Here is a 22,735-nt window from a genome sequence, read left to right as displayed (position 1 = left end):
TGTACAGCAACAAAAGGATTAGTATTATAGATTATATTAATAAGATTAATTTCTATATTTAGGAGCAATGTGTAAGGGGTAAAGACCCTCACAACTGCAGCCCAGATAGTGACTGTGATACATTATTATAATAGTCTACAATTAAGTCTATCGGGAGCAGCATGTAAAACAATTCCTTGCCTGTAGTCCCATCTAGTATGTCATACTTAAAAAACAGTTCCATGAATTAAAAGGAATTTACCTCTATTACTTCCCCTGAGACAATGTAATATTTTGTTCATGGGACATGGGTGACTGGCAAGGCCACATTTATTGCCCATCCCTAATTGTTCTGAGAAGGTGGTCATGAGCCTTTTCCTTGGCCCACTATTGTCTTTGAAGTGATGGTGTTAGGTAAGAATCCCAGCAACAATGAAGGAGGGGAACATGGATAGGATGGTGTTACAACAATGTTCCTGCTCTTATCCTCTTGTGGAGGTCATGGGGGAAGGCAGTGCTGTCGAAGAAACCTTGTGCTGCAGTGTATCCTATAGGTGGTGTGTATGTGAGAGAGACGGGACTTCAATCTCATTTAACTATGTGGAACTTGGATAAGTTTCAAGAAAGAAAACATTTATATGGCGCCTTTTATATCCTCAGGACGTTCTAGAGTGCTTCACAGACAGTGATTTAATTTAAAGTAAAAACAGAAAATTCTGGAAATACTCAGCAAGTCAGGTCAGAACTCTGATGAAAGGTCATCGACCTGAAAGGTTAACTGTTTCTCTCTCCACAGATGCTGCCTGACCTGCTGAGTATTTCCAGCGTTTTCTGTTGTTATTTCAGTTTTCCAGCATCCACAGTACTTTGCTTTTGAATTAATTTAAAGTGTTGCTTTACAGGTAAATGTGATAGGAAAATTACCCATGCAATATAAATGACCACTTATTCGGTTTTGGTGGTGTTGGTTGAAGGATGAATGTTGGCCAGGACACTGGGGGAACTCCCCTACTCTTCGCCGAAAGTGCCATGGGATCGTTCACATCCACCTGATCAGGCAGGCAGGGCCCTGGCTTAACATCACAGCTGAAATACGGCACCTCTAGCAGTGCAGAACACTCCCAATTCTGCACTGAAGTATCAGCCTTGGCTTAAGTGCCGACTCCTGAAGTTGATAGAATCATACAGCGCAAAATCATACATAATGTCCATTCAACCCATCATGCACTGTGCCAGCTCTTTGAAAGAGCTATTCAATTAGTCCCACTTCACTGCTCTTCCCCCATAGCTCTGTTTTTTAAAAACATCCTTTTCAAGAATATATACAAATTGGGCTTGAACACACAATCTTCTGAGTCAGAAGTAAAAGAGTACTACAGAGAAAGCCAAGCTGGCATTCAGAATTTCATGGCTCAAAATAAGTCATATCTTCAAACAAATCCAGAGAGCTGGAACATGAGAGCTGCTTGAATCTGGGGCTGCTAATACACCGCAGGGATGTAGTCTGAGTTTCCATGTGTCTCCCTGCACCAGGCCATCGTCGCTTGTTTATGATGTTCTGGTGCCGAGGAGGAGCCTCGCAAGCTGCCGCTTCCTGCTGCTGGCACTTGCGTGCAATGCAAAGACGGGTCGGGTTGAGGATTTCAGCAGGCAATGTGCAGACACTCTCGGGTGCAATTTCATAGGAAGCACGTGAATTTCACCTCGGGAGGGAAGAAACCGCTGATAATCACTGGGGAGGGGGAGGGTGAAAAGATGCTCCTTCTCCTGCGCCCCCCTTGCCCCCTGCAAGCAATCTGCAAACCAGTCTTTCACCCGTGGGTGGCCGGCTGGCATCAGCTGCGCTCCCGGGCACCGGGCAAAGGCTGCTGCCCTTGGCTCCTCTCTCCATGTCCCGGTGCCGTGCAAGCCTTCAGCAAGCGGCTGGTGTCGGTCGGTGCCGCCCCTCCCGGCCCAGGAGATCCAGATGATGGCGAAGGAGATGTATCGGGACCGGGGCGGGAGGCTGGAGCTGGGCAGACTTGGCCGGGGTGGTCACCGCCTTCCTCCTGGCCGGGCGGACGCGGTCTACTTGCCCGGAGGCGCTCGCTGTCTCCGCTGGAACGGGTGAGCAGCCTGATCCCCGGCGAGATGTTGTCCCAGGAGGTGGTGGACCTGCGGGAGCAGCGGGTGGCCCAGGGACAGGGTGCAAACAATGTTCCGAGAGGTTACCATCCGGCATCACGGTCAGCTCTACCCTCAGGATCGCAGGCAACTCCGGGCAACGGCTGGCAGCCACCCCAGGAGGAGGAGGTCCATGGCCAGGAGGACACAGCTTCTCACCTTGCCTCCACAGCCAAAGAAGTGCCCTTTAAAACGGGGGACGTGGCCCTGGTGGAGTTCCGCAGGGGACGCCGCCTGGAATTACAAAAGATGTTCAATCTGGTGGCAGGTGGGAAATTGCACAGTCAGTGGGGGATGGTCGCCCACCAGGAGATCCTGGGACATCTGCCGGGCCAGATGTTCAGGACCTCCATTGGCTTTGAGTTTATCTTAAGGAGACCGACCTTGGAGGAATTTGTGCTACTGATGAAGCGAGGACCAGCTATTTCTTATCCAAAGGTATGGAATGTTTCTTTTTTTTATCTTGCTCATTCGTCTGTAAGGATTTAATTATAAAAGATTTTTTAAAAAATCATGCCATGATCTTATTGAATGGCAGATCAGGCTCGTGGGGTCAAATGGCCTACTCCTGCTCCTATTTCTTATGTCACTTTAAACTAAATTGCCAATTTAAACGTTTCAAATTTTGAGAACGAACAAGACAGAACAGGTACGGTAGTGTAGTGGTTATGTTACTGGACTCGTTATCCAGAGGTTTGGACTAATCCAGAGACATGACTTCAAATCCCACCATTTAATTTAAATTCAGTTAATTAAATAAATCTGGAATTTAGAAAAAAAAGCTAGTAAAACAGTGACCAAGAAAAACCCAACTGGTTCACTAATGTCCTTTAGGGAAAGAAATCTGCCGTCCTTACCCTATATGTGACTCCAGACCCACAGCAATGTGGTTGACTCTTAAATGGCCCAGCAAGCCACTCAGTTTTACCAAACTCTTATGACAAAGTCAGCACTGTGGGATAAAACAGAAAATGCTGGAAATCTCAGCAGGTCAGGCAGCATCTGTGGAGAGAAAACAGAGTGAACGTTTCGGGTCGATGACCCTTCGTCAGAACTGGAGAGTGTTCGAAAAGAACACATTTTTAACAAGCACTGAAAGGGGGAGGGGAGGAAAGAACAAAAAGGAAGGTCTGTGATAGGGTGGAAGACAGGAGAGATTAGAGAGACAAAAGGGATGATGGCCCAAATTCAAATGCTAATGCCAGGAGTTAGAAAAAACATTAGACAAGATAGGATGTGAATGGTGGGATTATGACCAACTGCCATAAGAGACAAGGAGAAAAAAAGAAACAGGCTCTGAGGGAGAGGGGGGAGGGGCGGGAAAGGAGCCAAAGATGGGCAGAGGTTACGCTCTGAAATTTTTGAACTTGATGTTGAGCCCAGAAGGCTGTAAAGTGCCTAAACGAAAGATGAGGTGCTGTTCCTCGAGCTTGCATTGAGCTTCATTGGAACAGTGTAGGAGACCGAGATCAGAGTGGAAATGCAGTAAAGAATTAAAGTGACAGACGACTGGAAGCTCAGGGTCACACTTGTGCACTGAACGGAGGTGCTCTGCAAAGCGGTCACCCAATCAACGCTTGGTCTCCCCAATGTAGAGGAGCGAATACAGTATAGTAAATTGAAAGAAGTGCAAATAAATTGCTGTTTCACCTGGAAGGAATATTTGGGGCCCTGGATAGTGGGAAGGGAGGAGGTAAAGGGGGCAGGTGTTGTATTTCCTACACTTGCACAGAAAGGTGCCATGGGAAGGGGAGGGGGTGCTGGGGGTGACTGCAGAATGGACCAGGGTGTCGCAGAGGGAGCGGTCCCTTCAGAATGCTGAGAGGCGAGGGGAGGGGAGGGGAAGATGTGATTGGAGGTGGCAGAAATGGTGGACTGTGTGAGTACCTCCACCACAACCTGCAGAGGTTCAAGAAGAAGGCGGTTCATCACCAGCTTCTCGAGGGATGGGCAATAAATGGTGGCCTTGCCAGCGACGCCCACATCCCGTGAACGAATAAATTAAAAAAACCTAACTAGCCCCCAAAAAGTGAACATTTCTGCTCTCCCCTCCATAAAGTGTCTGGTATTCTTCCGGAGAAGGATATCTGATCTGCTTTCAGACCTCTGTCCATGATCCACCAGTAGACTATGTGTGAGAGAGACAATTGTAATATATTTGTGAGATATAGAGACCCACAAGGTTTCTCTCTTTAGGCACTTTTATATCCGTAGGGTGCTCAAAGGGGAACAGTTCTAAAATGTAGACTCATTAATTCCTTGTGCTGTTCTCCACATAATTACTCATGGGTCATGACATTGGGTCCTTTACATTCTAGAGCGCTACCATTGACCCGTTGACATAGTACATAGTCTCTGCTATCCTTAACATCCTTTCAATGTAAAAGAACTCTTAAATAAGCCAATTCAAGGGTTCAGGTGATGCCCTAAATAGCAGGAGTACAGCCTCACTAATATTTGTTATTTGAACCTTTGGTGTGATGATTTTGTTTTCCATTTCAATCTCCTTCATTTCACAAGTTGAGAAGATAAATACAGGTGATGAAAAGCATTGGGCCAATCCAGAACAGTCTGTGCTTTCCCCCATCACAGCATCTTTTAAACGATTCCCAGGCTTCTGTCTCCACTGCCCAACCAGGAGTCCATCTCTGCTCCTCTTCCAATGGAAATATACAGCAAGTCAAGCAACATTTGTAAAGAGAAAAGACAGGTTAATCATTCTGGCCGAGCTCCGATCTCACAAAGGGTCTACATCCAAAACATAAACTTCTCACCTCACTTTTTAGATAGGCAGGATAGACAGAAAGGAAAAGGAGGAGGGGTGGCGTTACTGGTTAAAGAGGAAATTAATGCAATAGTAAGGAGGGACATTAGCTTGGATGACGTGGAATCTGTATGGGTGGAGCTACGGAATACAAAAGGGCAGAAAACACTAGTGGGAGTTGTGTACAGACCACAAAATAGTAGTAATGAGGATGGGGACAGCTTCAAACAAGAAATTAGGGATGCGTGCAATAAAGGTACAGCAGTTATCATGGGCGACTTTAATCTACATATTGATTGGGCTAACCAAACTGGTAGCAATACGGTGGAGGAGGATTTCCTGGAGTGTATTAGGGATGGTTTTCTAAACCAATATGTCAAGGAACCAACTAGACTGGGTGATGTGTAATGAGAAAGGGCTAATTAACAATCTTGTTGTGCGAGACCCCTTGGGGAAGAGTGACCATAATATGGTAGAATTCTTTATTAAGATGGAGAGTGACACAGTTAATTCAGAGACTAGGGTCCTGAACGTGGGGAAAGGTAACTTCGATGGTATGAGACGTGAATTGGCTAGAATAGACTAGCGAGTGATACTTAAAGGGTTGACGGTGGATAGGCAATGGCAAACATTTAAAGATCACATGGATGAACTTCAACAATTGTACATCCCTGTCTGGAGTAAAAATAAAACGGGGAAGGTGGCTCAACCGTGGCTAACAAGGGAAATTAAGGATAGTGTTAAGTCCAAGGAAGAGGCATATAAATTAGCCAGCAAAAGCAGCAAACCTGAGGACTTGGAGAATTTTGTAATACAGCAGAGGAGGACAAAGAGTTTAATTAGGATGGGGAAAATAGAGTATGAGAGGAAGCTTGCTGGGAACATAAAAACTAACTGCAAAAGCTTCTATAGATATGTGAAGAGAAAAAGATTAGTGAAAACAAACGTAGATCACTTGCAGTCAGATTCAGGTGAATTTATAATGGGGAACAAAGAAATGGTGGACCAGTTAAACAAATACTTTGGTTCTGCTTTCACGAAGGAAGACACAATTAACCTTCCGGAAATACTAGGGGACCGAAGGTCTAGTGAGAAGGAGGAACTGAAGAATATACTTATAAAGCGGTAAATTGATGGGATTGAAGGCCGATAAATTCCCGGGGCCTGATAGTCTGCATCCCAGAGTACTTAAGGAAGTGGCCATAGAAATAGCAGATGCATTGGTGATCATTTTCCAACAGTCTATCGACTCTGGATCAGTTTCTATGGACTGGAGGGTAGCTAATGTAACACCACTGTTTAAAAAAAGGAGAGAGTCAAAACGGGTAATTATAGACCAGTTCGAATGACATCAGTAGTGGGGAAAATGTTGGAATCAATTATTAAAGATGAAATACCAGCGCATTTGGAAAGCAGTGACAGGATTGGTCCAAGTCAGCATGGATTTATGAAAGGGAAATCATGCTTGATAAATCTTCTGGAATCTTTTGAGGTTGTAACTAGTAGAGTGGACAAGGGAGAACCAGTGGATGTGGTGTATTTGGACTTTCAGAAGGCTTTTGACAAGGTCCCACACAAGAGATTGGTGTGCAAAATCAAAGTACATGGTATTGGGGGTAATGTACTGATGTGGATAGAGAACTGGTTGGCAGACAGGAAGCAGAGAGTCGGGATAAACTGGTCCTTTTCAGAATGGCAGACAGTGACTAGTGGAGTGCCGCAGGGCTCAGTGCTGGGACCCCAGCTCTTTACAATATACATTAATGATTTAGATGAAGGAATTGAGTGTAATATCTCCAAGTTTGCAGATGACACTAAACTGGGTGGCGGTGTGAGCTGTGAGGAGGATGCTAAAAGGCTGCAGGGTGACTTGGACAGGTTAGGTGAGTGGGCAAATGCATGGCAGATGCAGTATAATGTGTGAGGTTATCTACTTTGGGGGCAAAAACACGAAGGCAGAATATTATCTGAATGGCGGCAGATTAGGAAAGGGGGAGGTGCAACGAGACCTGGGTGTCATGGTTCATCAGTCATTGAAAGTTGGCATGCAGGTACAGCAGGCGGTGAAGAAGGCAAATGGTAAGTTGGCCTTCATAGCTAGGAGATTTGAGTATAGGAGCAGGGAGGTCTTACTGCAGTTGTACAGGGCCTTGGTGAGGCCTCTCCTGGAATATTGTGTTCAGTTTTTGTCTCCTAATCTGAGGAAGGATGTTCTTGCTATTGAGGGAGTGCAGCAAAGGTTCACCAGACTGATTCCTGGGATGGCAGGACTGACATATGAGGAGAGACTGGATCAGCTGGGCCTTTATACACTGGAGTTTAGAAGGATGAGAGGGGATCTCATAGAAACGTAGAAGATTCTGATGGGAAAGGACAGGTTAGATGTGTGAAGAATGTTCCCGATGATGGGGAAGTCCAGAACCAGGGGACACAGTCTTAGGATAAGGGTTCGGCTATTTCGAACTGAGATGAGGAGAAACTTCTTCACTCAGAGAGTTGTTAACCTGTGGAATTCCCTACCGCAGAGAGTTGTTGATGCCAGTTCATTGGATATATTCAAGAGGGAGTTAGCTATGGCACTTATGGCTAAAGGGATCAAGGGGTATGGAGAGAAAGCAGGAAAGGGGTGCTGAGGGAATGATCAGCCATGATCTTATTGAATGGTGGTGCAGGCTCGAAGGGCCGAATGGCCTACTCCTGCACCTATTTTCTATGTTTCGATGTTTCTAGATGCCAATGGATCTGTTTTCTATTTCCAGTGTTTTCTGGTTTTATATTTAGTTAGTTTTGTGTGAGCATGAGGCTGTATTGTCAGTTGTGAATGTCCATCAGTTTTCTTCTTTATTGGTTAATCTCTGTGTTCTTTTTTCTAATTGGTTATTTATGGTTTTTGTTTTTCACCAATCATATTGCATAAAATCTTTAACCCACCAGTTATTTTTCCATAATCGCATTATTACAAAATAAATTCTCCAACTTTCATCCACCATGACAGTTCCCCACCCAGTGACAGTTCCCCACCCAGCCCATTATTTACCCCTAAAAATATTTCTCACTTAATAAACACAAAGAAATTCACAATTCACAATTTAAAAAAATGGCAAATTTACCTATAATTGTGACCTATCCTATCATCTAATTGCTCCAATAATTTTCTCCTCTTCCATGTGATGCTGAATGCACCCTGTCATCAACAAACCTGATGCTGAATACCACCCCCCCCCCCCCCCGCCCCCCACTAGCAGGTAGCATTGCACCTGGCCTTTACTGTACGTCTTAGCACACTTCACAGCAACTCTCTTTCGGCCCAGTGTGACGTATGCATACACATGGACAGAAAACCAAGCCGTGATACATTAGCAGTGGCCATCGTAATATCCCGGGCTTCATTACTCTCAGTCCTTCAACATATGAGGAACTGCATTTAAATCAGTAGTATTACTAAAAGAAAGAAAGATTTTCATTTAAATAGTGCATTTCATGACCTCAGACACTCATAAGTGGTTTACAGCCAATGTAGTCTCTGTTGTAATGTGGGAAATGCGGTAGTCAAATTTGTGTTCAACAAACAGCAGTGTGATAGTGATCAGATAATCTGTTTTTTAGTGATGTTGGTTGAGGGATAATTATTGGCCAGGATACTGGGGAGAACGCCCCTGCTCTTCTTCTAAAATAGTGCCATGAGATCTTTTACGTCCACCTAAGAGGGCAGACAGGCCCTCGAATTAACATCTTATCCACAACACGACAGTGCAGCACTCCCTCGAAGAGACAGATGTTAGTGTATACAGCTCGTCCTGGCCGGGGCGAGAGAGAATCTCGAGCTTTATATCCTAACTGATCGTTCAGCCATGAACTCACTGAATGGCGGTGCAGGCTCGAAGGGCCGAATGGCCTGCTCCTGCACCTATTTTCTATGTTTCTATGTTCCGAGAAAGGGAGCGTCTAATCTGCCAGAAGCCCAGCAGCAACTCAGGTTTACGGGTCGGAACAAACATAATCAATGTGTGGATCAGTAACAGTTCTCTCAGTGAAGAGCAGCAAGGTATAGAGAAATGGCAGAAAGAGCCCTGAGCCGTGAGATGGTTATCACAAACTTCGGAAAAGAAAGAAAAACACATTTCAGGACAAAATCATATAGGCAAGAAATAAATACTGAAATTGTGAGCAATTGCAAAGAACAATCTAGGAATAAAAAGGAAGCAACTTTATGTCATGAATCATGAATCCCAGCTCACATTATTTTTAAAGTATTAATCGCATTACGCCAGTGAAATAAAAGAACGATAGAGAAAGCCACATGAAAAAAGAATAATGCAAAAGAGAGATTTGAAGAGAACAAGTAGACAAAAAAAAACAGTTAACATAATTTCAAGGCAAAGGTTGGAAACTTAAGTATGCCTCAGTCATTCTCTTATATTTTTTCTCCTTCTGCTTCTTTCAGGACATTAGCACCATGTTGATGATGATGGATGTTAGTAGTGGGGACTGTGTTTTAGAGTCCGGTACAGGGTCTGGAGCAATGACACTATTTCTGTCCCGCACAGGTAATGTGTGTTGTAGGGACCCTGATAGAAGCTGAATAACTTTGAATACATTGTACATATCTGTGCTGCCAAAAACTATATATTAGGATGTGCAAATAAAATATACATTGCATTGTTGGCACTGGGCTCATTTAGTGTATCAAAGGAGTGAAAATTATACTATAGCCAATAATATTATGCTTGTAATTCATCAGTCAGCTTGCTCTCACTACCAGTGACAGATTTGTAACCACCAAAACCTTTGCCGTAGGTTTTGTAACTCAAATGCTCTGTTCAACACAACCCCAAGTTTGAAAGGATACATTTTGTAATTGTGCAGCTAACTACTTCTGCAGATCAAATGACATTAAGAAATCCTCTGGTTTATATAATGTCAGTGAAATGTCTCAGAGCGCTTCATATACTGAAGTGCTTTGCCAATGCACTGACTGCTATTATACAGGTAAAAGTAGATATAAAATTAAATTTCACCTGCCCACTGAATGCTTTACTGAATTCTTAATGATAACGCTACACTGGCTGTAAAAACTTTTACGAAAGCACTACAAACTATTTCTCCATTAACTTGCTCTATTCATGGAATCATAGAGTGAAACAGCACAGAAGGCGGCTATTTGACTCATCGTACATGTGCTGGCTCTTTGGTAGAGCGATCCAATTAATCCCATTCCCCTAATTATGTTGAAAGACAGATTAGTGGATTGGTCAGATAGATGTCAGAGAAAGTTAATGCAGAAATACATTTTGGAAGGAAGAATAAGAAGAGGACATTTACACAAAATGGTAAAACTCTGAAAGGAGCAGAGAGATTTAAACAAAGGACATGAATTTATATAGCACCTTTCACGACCTCTGGACATTCTAAAATGCTTTACAGTCAGTGAAGTACTTTTGAAATGTTGTAATGTAGGAAACGCAACAACCAATTTGCACATGGCAAGGTCCCACAAACAGCAATGAGATATTGAGCAGATAATCTATTTTTTTGTGTGATGTTGGTTGAAGGATAAATATTGGCACCACAAGATTTCTCTGCTCTTTAAATAGTGCCATGCACCTAAGAGGGAAGTTGGGCTCTAAGTTTAACTTCTCATCTTTGCAGCACACTGTCAGTACTGGATCGGAGTGAGTGCCAGCCTAGATCATGTATTCAAGTCTCTGAAGTGGGACTTGAACCCACAATCTTCTGCTTGGAAACAGAAAAATGACACACTGCTGCAGTACAGATGATCATTTGATGTTGAGACTGAGGCACATTATTGGGGCACAGTAGAGAAAGCTTTTCAGACTGTGCTATACCCGACCTGCAAATGTTTGATACTGACACTGGGCGCCCAAATTTTCCATTCTCAGGCACTAACATCCCTCATCTTGAAGTGAAAAAAATATATAATCAGAAAATAAAAATACTCCAGTGTTAAGCTGGATAAATAACTTCTGATCCATTTCCAACTTTGAGAATTCAAATTCACAAAAGATCGTTTTTTAAATGTCAACAACTGAACATGATGACAGATAATAAATTGAATTACATTTCTATCTCCAAACTGACAGCTGATGCAAAACTTCTGTTTCCCTGCATAACAACAGTTACCGTGCATCAAACTTATTCATTGTATGTTGAAGCACTTTCAGTTCTCTGAGATGCAACACTTTCTTCTATAGGAACTTGCCTATTAGTTCTTGTGTTTTTTTACACAGCTCCACATTGATTATTGTTCTTTGGGCAGCACAGAAATTCAAAAGAAAATAGGATAGAAATTCACCTCGAGCAGTGGCACAAAAACAGGCAGTATTGGCTCGACCTTTCATTAGACGCAGCCATTGACATTTAATCCGTTGACTGAATATCAGGCGCTGCATATAACAGGTGGCCGATCTGATACTGTCCAGTTTGCACCACTGCCTGAGACCAATTACTACCCCAATATATAAAAAAAATGAATATAAAGATTTTTGATTGTGTTTATAGAATTCCAGGAAAAGAGAGAACTTGTGAAACTGCACGTTCCTTAAAACTTTGTGAGAAGGTACTGCAGCTGATGTGGCAATGAGTCTTAATAACCAGGACCAGATAACTCTTTGCTGAGTTAGCTGGGACAGCAGGTGGGATAAGGCACTTTGCCTCAGTACCCTTAGGTGAGACTAAAGCGAAAATCAACCAGGCTCCCATTTTTAGCTGCCTTCCTTACAAAACATTGCACGATGGTTAAGGACAGGATTGGGATCAAGTGGCCTCTATGGTAGAATCGCCTGTTGACACTGTTTGGACTCACACGTGAAGGATGGCCAATTGGGTGAGGTACCAGAGAGCTGCTAGGTTCCTTCAAACCCAGTGTGAGTCAGCACCTTCCCCGGAGTGAATTGGACAAAATGATGTGATTAAGAGCGTGGGTATATGTGTGTGTTCACATACAATTCAATTTGCTGTCTTTCCCCCCACAGTGGGATCTTCTGGGCAAGTATATAGTTTTGAGATCAGACAAGATCATCACCGCAATGCTAAAAGAAATTACCAGCGTTGGCGGAATGCCTGGGAATTGGCCCGTGAAAAGGAGTGGCCAAATAACGTTGACTTCATTAATAAAGATATTGTAACTGCCACTGACGATATCCAGGGAAAGATGTTTGATGCTGTAAGTAACCTGTTGCTTTTACCAATACACTACCTATTATGTTGTGGATCGGAATGCATCCCTTTGCTCTGCCTTCATTCCAAATGTTTTGGATTTGCAAACATCCAGAATGTAAGTCTTCTAATATTCCCAGCACATTGCTATATAGAATCATAGAATATTAGAAGGAGACCATTCAACCCATCGAACCTGTGCCAGCTCTTTTGAAGAGCAATCCAGTTAGTCCCACACCCCGGCTCTTTCTCCATATCCTTGCAATGTTTTCTCCTTCAAATATTTAGCTCCGTTAGCTCAGTTGTTGCATTTGTTTGGTGCTTCAACACATCGATCCGCTTTTGGTGGCCGTGCCTTTAGCTGCCTAGGCCCTAAGTACTGGGATTCTCTCCCTAAACCTCTCTACTTCTCTACCTCTCCTTTAAGATGCTCCTTAAAACCTACCTTTTTGTCCAAGTTTCTGGTTACCTGTCCTAATATCACCTTATGTGGTTCAGTGTCAAATTTGGTTTGATAACGCTCCTGTGAAGCGCCTTGGAATGATTTACTATGTTAAAGGCGCTATATAAATGCAAGTTTATGTTGCATCACCCACAGATGAGCTGAATTACGATGCACAGCAGTGTGCAGTAGGGCAGTATCAACAGAGGCCTGTGCGTAGCGTGCTAAGGACTGTTGTCACAGATTTAAAAGAGAGGAAGTAAACATTTTAAATGGAATCAAACATGCAAACATAAAAACAAGCAAAATAATTCCAATCAAACTGACTTCATTCATCAGTAAATCCATAAGAGCCGAAAATGGATTTAAGTGCTATCTCATTTTGCACGATATACACAATGAGATTTTCGGACCTTGTCAATTTAGATGATCAAATCTGAAAACTTTAGGTTCCTAATCCTCTCTGGCTCAAAAAGCTAAACCAACTGAGAAAATGCAAAGATCAGATTAGAATTTGGCTTCTGACTATTTGAACTGAACCTCAGAACTTTTACTGGTACCTCTGGCTCTCTATCTAGGGTAACCTCTTGGCCTACAGCATCATGAGTCATTGTTTCAGTTTTCAACATAAAATGAACAAGTTGTAGACTCTACATTAATCGCCCTAGAAATATGAACACTTAAAAGAAATTGTTAACAATGTGAAAGTAAAGGCGATTTATAGCTAAGTATTGATGATACTGCAACAATGTCCAGTCATGTTAACACCTCACATCATAAACTTGAAAGTAGCAATAGTAGAGTTAACTATTATCAAAAGTGAGTCATATACAGATCACCTCTATTTCTGCGTTTTAACAGCATTACAACAACAATTTAATACTTAAAACAATTTAATACATACAAAAATCATATTTCCACTGTAACAGTAAAATAGCATATTGCAATCTTAAAAAAATACTTCAACTTTACTCTATACTTTAAAGGATCACATCTATTTTAAGGTACATCAATGGTTAGTTGGTAAGTGCCCTGCCCAGTACTGAGCCAGAATGGTTCAATATTTGATTCATAGCCTGTACTGAGTTAACTGATCTCAGCTGGGACAGCAGTGAGGGTACATCTACTGACTTTCCTTGGCTAGCGAAGAGAAAAATATCAGCCACTCCTGACTGCTGTCCAGAGACTTCGTGGAAAGTGTGCCTGTGTAGACATCAAGTGAGAGGACAGCATCAGGCTTGGTTACAATGACCTCAATGGGCTGTTGACATTTATGGTCTAGGTCACTTGAATAAGGTATTGGAGTGTGGCTGAAGCCCATGGAACATTACCCCAGCGTGAGTCCGTGCTGTCAGGGGAGGAGGAAGAATTGGAGGGGACGTTTTGTTTAATTGCATATGCTATTTCCCTATGAAATTTATACTAGAATGAGCAATATGAAGGATTTTAAATTATACTTGAGGAACTTTTGTGCATTCTTTATCTTTTTGTCACCTTTAATCCAAATGTTGTATTAAGCTTCTGAAATAAGCACAATACCCCAGAATTTGTGGCTGTAACAATGACAAAACTGTCAGCATTCGTCTTCATTACAACTGGAGTACACACATGTGCAGTTAAAGGTGGAAATCCAGAAGTTGCTGTCAGTCATTCCCTGTTCCTCCACTGTTGAACTTCCTGAACTGACTAAAACTTTTATGCTGGAATATCATTGTTAAAAATCTCAGAAAAGGTTACGGCTTGTTGAATGAGGTGTAACTGGGATTTTAACAGCATACTAAGTCATAATTATTGTTGAACAACCTTTCTGGCCCTGAAAATCTAATTTTATATTTGTCAAATTTTTTCATTATGATAAAAATATAAAAACTTTAAAGTTTGTTTATGATATTTCAGCTTCTGTTATAATTCCATGCATGTGTCCCAATCTTTATTTTGCTCTCTGTAAAATGATTAACAAGTGAAGGAGAATCAGTGTATTTTATTTCCTGGTTTGCTGTCTGTGAGAACTCTTCAGTGTGATTGGCTGTTTAGCCAGTTTGATGACTGTTGCTCGATGCTGGAGATAGGTGAAATCTACCCCAAAGGGATTACTGGATCTTTGTGGGCCGCGCATTGAGGGAGGCAGGCCATGCAGGAAACAGTGCAGTTTATGGAGAACATTGCTTCACACTTGTCCACATTAAATTGAATCTTCCATGTGTCTTCGCATTCCGCTAACCAGTCTATAATCTTCAGGTGAATTAAATTTGAAATGCATTTAATATTAATTTTCCCAACTTCTTCCATCCTTTTTAGATCGCTTTGGATATGCTAAGTCCACAACTTGCTTTGCCTATCATCTACACACACCTCAAGCAAGGTGGAGTCTGTGCGGTATATCTAGCAAAGTAAGTGTAAAGTAGGTTTGATCTATATTAATGCAGTTATCCTTATTGTAAAGAACGAAAGAACTTGCATTTATATAGTGCCTTTCATAACCTCAAGCTGTCCCAAAGTGCTTTACAGTCGATGCAGCACTTTTGGAATGTAGTCACTATTGTAATGTAAAAAACGCAGCAGCCAATTTGCGCACTGCAAGCTCCCACAAACAGCAACGTGATAATGACCACCATCTGTTTTAGTGATGTTGGTTGAGCGATAAATATTGGCCAGGAGACCAGGGATAATTCCCCAGCTCTTCTTCGAAATAGTGCCTTGGGATCTTTTATGTCCATCTGAGAAGGCAGATGACTCTCGCTTTAATATTTCATCTGAAAGACAGCACCTCTGACAGTGCAACAGTCCCTCAGTACTGCACTGGAGTGTCAGCCTAGATTATGTGCTCAAGTCTCTGGAGTGGAACTCGAACCCATAACCTTCTGACTCAGATGTGAGAATGCTGCCACTGAGCCACGACTGATACCGTTTTTTTAGTTACCATTTCCCTAGTTCCCATACTACACATTTAATACATTCCACATGTACTGTTAATACTGTTGCACAAGAAATCTTGAAAATATTCGTTCTCAACATTGTATGGCTGCAATCACTACACTGAAGGTTAGAGGGGAAAACTTGATAAAGCTCCATGACCATGAAAGCTCTCTGCAGCTACTTTGTAGAAGTACAGGGTTAGATTTGATTCCCACCATCCCTATTAAATTATCTTTCTGCTAATATTCACGGCACTTGTTCAGTCATGGAGTACTATCTTTTCCTGAACCCAAGTCATTTTTAGTCATTCTTGTCATTTTTGATTTTTTTTCAACAAAAGTGCTATTTCACTGAGTTAACATTATCAAGCATGGTAAATTAATCTGCTGCTATCAATCATGGAACAACACATCTACATTGGCATGGAGTTAGTGGGTGACCAGGCAAATCCTCATTAATTGTGTTAATTTAAACATTCTATGGACCTCGGACCAGTGCCATTGACGGTGCCCTTTTGGGAATAGAGTAATGGTTACAATTCCTACACTTCAGAAGTACTTCATTGGCTGTGAAGCGCTCTGGGATGTCCTGAGGTCGTGAAAGGTGTTATATTAATGCAAGTTTTTGTTCTCTTTTACAGCACTGATTTCAAGCAAGCACAGATTCTAACAAGTGGCTGCTGGTAGTGCAGTTCTATGAAATGGCAGGTTATAAGCATCTACCTATAGTAGTGTGGTACTTATAATATGACCCCAACAGCCATTTGTATCCCATCTCCCTTTCCTTCTGACCCTCAGAAGCTCCATGTGCTTCCATGTCTTCAGTCACAGCAGGCCTGGCTGTGGGATATTGACCCACGCTGGGATTGGCCCTTTCTTACTCTGCAGCAAAACAAGGCAAGTGAATGTTATCAGGAGACAGCTATCAGAGTCAGTGGAAGGGGCCTATTGAAACAGTAATAATGAAATAGTTGTGTCATTTTTTTAATCCTATGGGGAAACTTTTGCTGTTCATTTGGAAGCTGTCCCCGTTTTGAAATCCTGAACCATGTGGGGAATCGTAGGTGCAGACCCATGACCCGTCACTCCACGGTGAGGCGTGCAGCATCATTCCCAAGAGTGGCCCTCGAGCGAGATGGTTGTTGCGATTATAGCCCTAGGCAAAACATTAGGGACGCTGATCTATAAACTGATAACATTTACACAGATAGGTGGGAGAGAGTCACACAATTAGTTAAGAAAGACACCATTTACTTTTAAGTCATTAAAGCCTGTTCTCTGGAACTCCCCGTCTAAACCGTTCTGCCTCTTCACTTCTCTCTTCACCTTCTCAAAACCCATTTTGGACCAAGCTTTTGGTCACTTCTCCAAACTCTCACGTGATGGCTCAGTGTCTGTCCTTTATTCCTTTTATCCATTTCTTTTTCTTAATCCTTCCTCCTCCCCCTCCCCCCAAGCAATACATCTTCGAACGTTTTCTACATTAAAGGCGCTATATAAATGCAAGTTGTTGTTGTATTAGTGTGACAAATTTTAATAATGTCCCAGCGTACTGGATTCTTCTGCTAATCTATGTTACTCGTAGTATTACCCAGGTCATCGATCTGTTGGAGGGGATACGCAGCTCCCGGTTATCCCTCTCTTGTGAGAAGATCCTTGAGGTCATTCACAGGGACTGGGTCGTTGCACCAGCTCTACGGAAGGACGGCAGCATGGCACCCAGAGTGGAACCACAAAGGAATGTGAACGACGAGGTTGGGGATGAGGAGGGAAGAGATGCAGCCAAGCAGAAGGAAAACGGTAGAGTATTTATCTTGTTTCAAACTTTTAAAAATTTACATCTTAATTGATTGTTTCATCCTTCACCATAAAGCACTTAAATAGGAGATATTTGTTACTGCCCAATCCATGAAAATTAACAAGGCTTCCACCCCCCCCCCACCCCAGAGCTGGGTAAAGTGTTGAATTCAATAGCATTACTACCAATGTTCCCTCTAAACTGCACTTTGTTCTGTGCGACCTGTTTCTTTTAACGCGCGGTCCCGTTAAATTTCTGTGCATACGCAGTGTTTACAATGTAAAAGCCAGTAAGCGGCCTGCGCAGGGCTTTTCAGATTACTACCACGCATGTGTGTACCTTAGCAGGAACATTGGTCACTGCTGTGCTCAAGGTACAAGCACATATTATTGATGGAATGGTTGGTGCACTATCCCAAGCACCATTTTATTCATAAAAAGTAAATGTATAAAGCGACCCTCAGAACAATTGGAATTTCACTTTTAAAAAGAAAAGAGTATCAGGATGTCAATACCTGATGACCATAAAGCCACAAAGGTGAGAAAATCCTGGGTTCAAACCCCAGTCAATGCTAAGTTAGCTAATCTCAGATGGGGCAACAGTTGGTGCGCTATCACTGAGCTTGATATCCGTAGCCTAAAGAGAGGAAATCAAATCAGTGAGTGTGCCATATTGCTATCTTGTGAATTCTGCTGTAAAGTGCATGTGTGAAGGTGCCAGATAAAATTGGGCTTGGTTGTGTTGTTCTCCACTGACACAAAGCCCGCCCACACTCATTATCTATACTCACACTGGAAGAATGACTGGCTGAGTATTAAGAATGACCACTGGGTGAGGTACCAGAGTGCTGCCAGTGAATGTGGAACTGTCACCACAGCAGGAGGGAATTGGATATATACTTGAAAAGAAAAAAATTCAGAGCTATGGGGAAAGAGCAGGGTAGTGAGACGAATGAGCACTTTCAGGGAAAGAGGGAAGAAATGAAGTGAAACATTTTTTTTAAATTAGAAGGAACTAATTTATATTTAATAGTTCAGAAAACCAGCAGATAACCTTACCTTGTATAATATTTGAAAAGTGTTTTACATTAAATGCAGATGAAGAGAAAGAAGATACCAAACCTTTTTGCACAGTGCCTTATATTGCCAGACCTCATCACCAGCAAGTTTCTCACACAGGTGAGTCCAGCTCATTTACTTTATTTAACTTATATTTCTTTTGTTCTTAAAAACTCTCACCTTGATGTCACCTGTTTGATGTAGATGAGTATAACTGAGCAACTCTTTATTGAGATGTTAAGAGTCTCAGAAGATACTACAATACCCGCTGTCGGAAGCCTTTGACACAAATTTTACACATTCCATTCTGAAAGCTTGGGGATACATTTATTAATATCAATACTCTTTAAAATGAATTCATATAAATTTATAACCGTTGTCAGCTTGCTGCCCGTGTTCTAACTTGCACCAACTCCTGTTTACCCATATCCCTGTGCTCGCTTACCAACGTTGGATCCCACTTAAGCAACGCCTTGATTTTAAAATTCTCATCCTTGTTTCCAAATCCCTCCATGGCCTCGCTCCCTCCTTATCTCTGTAATCTCCTCCAGCCCCACAACCCACAAGATTGCTGCGCTCTACCAATTCTGGCCACTTGAACATCCCCGATTTTAATCGCTCCACCTTCAGTTGCCTAGGCCCTAAACTCTGGAATTCCCTCCCTAAACTTTTCTGGCTCTCTACCTCTCTTTCTTCCTTTTAAGACATTCCTTAAAACCTACCTCTTTGACCAAGCTTTTGGTCATCTGCCCTAATCTCCTTGTGTGGTTCAGTGCCACATTTTGTTTGATAATGCTCCTGTGAAGTGCTTTGGATTGTTTAACTACATTAAAGGCGCTATATTAATGCAAGTTGTTCTTGGTAACACTCTTGCCTCTGACACTGAAGATTGGGGGTTCAGGCCTCACTGTAGTACTAAAGAAGTGTTGCATTGCCAGATATGCTGTGTTTTGGATTTGATGAAAAACGGATATCTGGTGCCCCTGATGTTTTCCTGAATTGTTCCACTTCACATTCATCTACATTGAACTGAATTTGCCATATTTTTGCCCACTCCCCCTACTTGTTTGTCAGTCTTCATTCTCCCGATTCTTCATTGCAGTTCTTCATTGCCCCCTAACTTGGTGTCATGAATTAATTTTGATTTGATATTCCACTAATGCTCTTTCAAGATTCTTTAGCCATTTTTCATTGAGCAGTGTGTTCAGATGTATACCAGGCAATTCCTGTTCTTCTGCTGTAACTTTGATGGAAGTTCCAACAAAACATAGGAACAGGTGTAGGCCATTGAGCCCCTCGAGCCTGTTCCGCCATTCAATGAGATCATCGCTGATCTGTGACCTAACCCCATATCCTTTAATACCTTTGGTTATCAGAAAGCTATCAATCTTAGATTTGAAATTAACAATTGATCTAACATCAATTGCCGTTTGCAGAAGAGAGTTCCAAACTTCTATCACCCTTTGTGTGTAGACATGTTTCCTAATTTCACTCCAGAAAGGTCTGGATCTAATTTTTAGACCATGCTCCTTAGTCCTAGAATCCCCAACCAGCAAATAAGTTTATCTTTATCTACCCTATCTATTCCCCTTAATATCTTGAACATTTTGATCAGATCACCCCTTAACCTTTTAAATTCTAAGGAATATAACCCTAATTTGTGTCATCTCTCCTTGTAACTTAACTCTTGACTGATAGTGGCTGCAGAGATAGTGGATGCATTGGTTGTAATCTACAAACATTCCCTGGATTCTGGAGAGATCCCAGTGGATTGGAAGACCGCAAATGTAACGCCTCTATTTAAGAAAGGAGACAGAAAGCAGGAAACTATAAACCAGTTAGCCTAACATCGGTCATTGGGAAAATGCTGGAGTTCATTATTAAGGAAGTAATAGCAGGACATTTAGAAAATCATAATGCAGTCAAGCAGAGTCAACATGGTTTTATGAAAGGGAAATCATGTTTGACAAATTTGAGTTTTTTGAGGATGTAACAAGCAGAGTGGATAAACAGGAACCAGTAAATGTCGTGTGTTTGGATTTCCAGAAGGCATTCGATAAGGTGCCACATAAAAGCTTCTGCACAAGAGCTCACGGGTTGAGGGTAATATATTAGCATGGATAGAGGATTGGCTAACTAACAGAAAACAGAGAGTAGGGATAAATGGGTCATTTTCAGGTTGGCAAACTAATTAGTGGGGTGCCAGAGGATCAGTGCTGGGGTCTTAACTATTTACAATCTATATTAATGACTTGAATGAAGGGACCGAGTGTAATGTAGCCAAGTTTTCTGATGATACAAAGCTAGGTGGGAAAGCAAGTTGTGAGGATGACGCAAATAATCTGCAAAGGGATATTTGACAAGCTAAGTGAGTGGGCAAAAATTTGGCAGATGGAGAATAATGTGGGAAAATGTGAGGTTATCCACTTTGGTAGAAAAAATTAAAAAGCAAATTATTATTTTAATGGGAAGAAATTACAAAATGCTGCGGTACAGAGGGATCTGGGGGGGTCCTTGTACATGAAACACAAAAAGTTATCATGCAGGTACAGCAGGTAATTAGAAAAGCAAATAGAATGTTGGCCTTGATTGTAAGGGGCAATAGAGTATAAAAGTAGGGAAGTCCTGCTATAACTATACAGGGCATTGGTGAGACCACACCTGGAGTACTGCGTACAATTTTGGTGTCCTTATTTAAGGAGGGATATACTTGCATTGGACGCTGTTCAGAGAAGGTTCACGAGGTTGATTCCTGAGATGAAGGGGTTGTCATATGAAGAAAGGTTGAGTAGGTTGGAACTATATTCATTGTAGTTTAGAAGAATTAGAGGTGATCTTATTGAAACGTAGAAGATTCTGAGGGACTTGACAGGATAGATGCAGAGAGAGTGTTTCCCCTCGTGGGGGAATCTAGAACTGGGGGGCATAGTTTCAAAATAAGGGGTCGCCCATTTAAAATGGAAATGAGGAGGAATTTCTTCTCTGAGGGTCGTGAATCTTTGGAATTCTCTACTCCAGAGAACTGTGGAGGCTGGGTCATTGAATATATTTAAGGCGGAGATAGACAGATTTTTGAAAGATAAGGGAGTCAAGGGTTATGGGGAGCGGGCGGGGAAGTGGAGTTGAGGCCAAGATCAGATCAGCCATGATCTTATTGAATGGCGGAGCAGGCTCAAGGGGCCAGATGGCCTACTCTTGCTCCTATTTCTTATGTCTGCCATTTCCCTTATCATTAATAATATTACCGCTTTCAGTTTTTAAGGAGCCAACATTGCTCCTGACAACCCTCTTTTTCATCATATAATTGTAAAAATTCTTTGTTGATTTTGATATCCCTTGCAAGTTTCTTTTCATACTCCCTTTTTGTTGCTCTGTTTATTAAGCCCTGTTTATGCACGCAAGTAGAATTTCTGCAAAATAGCAGCAGTGGTTAGGAAAAAGCTCAAGAGAAAATTCCCGATTTTGGATTTTATTAAAAGTTTGCTTAAAAGCGTTTAGCTTCCCAAGGCAGCCTCTGCTGAATAGTGGATTGGTAATTGCAGTGGAAGATGGGAAGTTGTTTTGCAGAAACCCAAATGGTGAACAATTCATTAGCCATACCTGGTTAATCACACCCTGCTGCTGGAATGCCAAATTTCTGGGGGGCTAAGAGGGATGCTTTTAAAAATCAGAACACAGGCATCAAGGGAGTCCATCAGCAGAAGGATACAAAGGGATTGAACCATTGGCCTATCATTCAGGGCAGAGTACAGATATTGTGCTTTTATGTTAGATGACCCACGCGAGTTCAATATTTTTGTAACAGTACAGACAGAAGTTGTTCTAATTGTATCAAGTGGTTCTTATCGATCTCATTGTTCTTTTTCCCACCAACAGCTTTCCTTGTGAAATTGAGAAAACTTAGACCCACTCCTCGGTACTCCACTCCGCGCAACAGTGAAACTGACAGCTAGGACCTGTGGAATTGTGAAGATTGAATGTGTTCTTTGTACTGTAAAGTTATATTCTGTATACTATACCACTCCATGATAAATAAAATGAAATATTTTTTCTATTTTATCATTTATTCATACAGTTTATATTGTAATACTTTTACATTTATTTTTAAATATTTACAGTGGGGCAGGATAAAAGATAACAAACACAAAAGCAATATACAAAGAATCATTTGAACATAAAAGGCGAGCAAAATAGTTTCATATCCATAAAGAACTACATGTTTGTCAATAGACAGGTTGAAAAGGACTTTGAAATAGCAACTATCCAACAAAAGAGAGAGAGAGAGAGAGTGAGAGAGAGAGAGAGAAATGCTAATCAAGATTAGAAGTGTGTATGAGACCTAAATCCAGCCTACATGTTTCAATCTAATGGTCACGATGCACCACCAAAATATTTTGACCACTTATCTACAGTGGTGATGACTCTACAGTCATGAAAACT

At 41.9% G+C, this 22,735-nt stretch overlaps 1 protein-coding gene across 2 annotated transcripts; it reads left to right on the top strand.

The window, feature by feature from the left end:
- Positions 1 to 1,602: 1,602 nt before the first annotated feature.
- On the top strand, positions 1,603 to 22,349 carry trmt61b (tRNA methyltransferase 61B). 2 transcript variants are annotated; one of them, XM_070885732.1, is made up of 7 exons: positions 1,603 to 2,580; positions 9,351 to 9,453; positions 11,899 to 12,089; positions 14,823 to 14,914; positions 17,025 to 17,239; positions 18,335 to 18,415; positions 22,172 to 22,349. In XM_070885732.1, the coding sequence occupies exons 1-7, from the start codon at positions 1,633 to 1,635 to the stop codon at positions 22,246 to 22,248; spliced, it is 1,707 nt and encodes a 568-aa protein (XP_070741833.1). In that variant the 5' UTR covers positions 1,603 to 1,632; the 3' UTR covers positions 22,249 to 22,349. The 2 variants fall into 2 exon arrangements, with proteins under 2 accessions (XP_070741833.1, XP_070741834.1); XM_070885733.1 differs by lacking the exons at positions 17,025 to 17,239; positions 18,335 to 18,415; positions 22,172 to 22,349 and adding an exon at positions 16,081 to 16,148.
- Positions 22,350 to 22,735: the final 386 nt, after the last annotated feature.

Source organism: Pristiophorus japonicus, chromosome 7 (assembly GCF_044704955.1).
Source record: "Pristiophorus japonicus isolate sPriJap1 chromosome 7, sPriJap1.hap1, whole genome shotgun sequence".
NCBI lineage: Eukaryota > Metazoa > Chordata > Chondrichthyes > Pristiophoridae > Pristiophorus > Pristiophorus japonicus.
Note: the sequence above shows the minus strand (reverse complement) of the source record. Positions and strands in the feature narration are given on the sequence as shown.

Bases quoted from the DNA above. Each gene is read 5' to 3' on its own strand.
- trmt61b (XM_070885732.1), top strand. From the start codon at position 1,633: ATGTGCAGACACTCTCGGGTGCAATTTCATAGGAAGCACGTGAATTTC. The intron at 2,581-9,350 runs GTATGGAATGTT...TGCTTCTTTCAG, and splicing joins CAGCTATTTCTTATCCAAAG to GACATTAGCACCATGTTGAT. The intron at 12,090-14,822 runs GTAAGTAACCTG...CATCCTTTTTAG, and splicing joins AGGGAAAGATGTTTGATGCT to ATCGCTTTGGATATGCTAAG.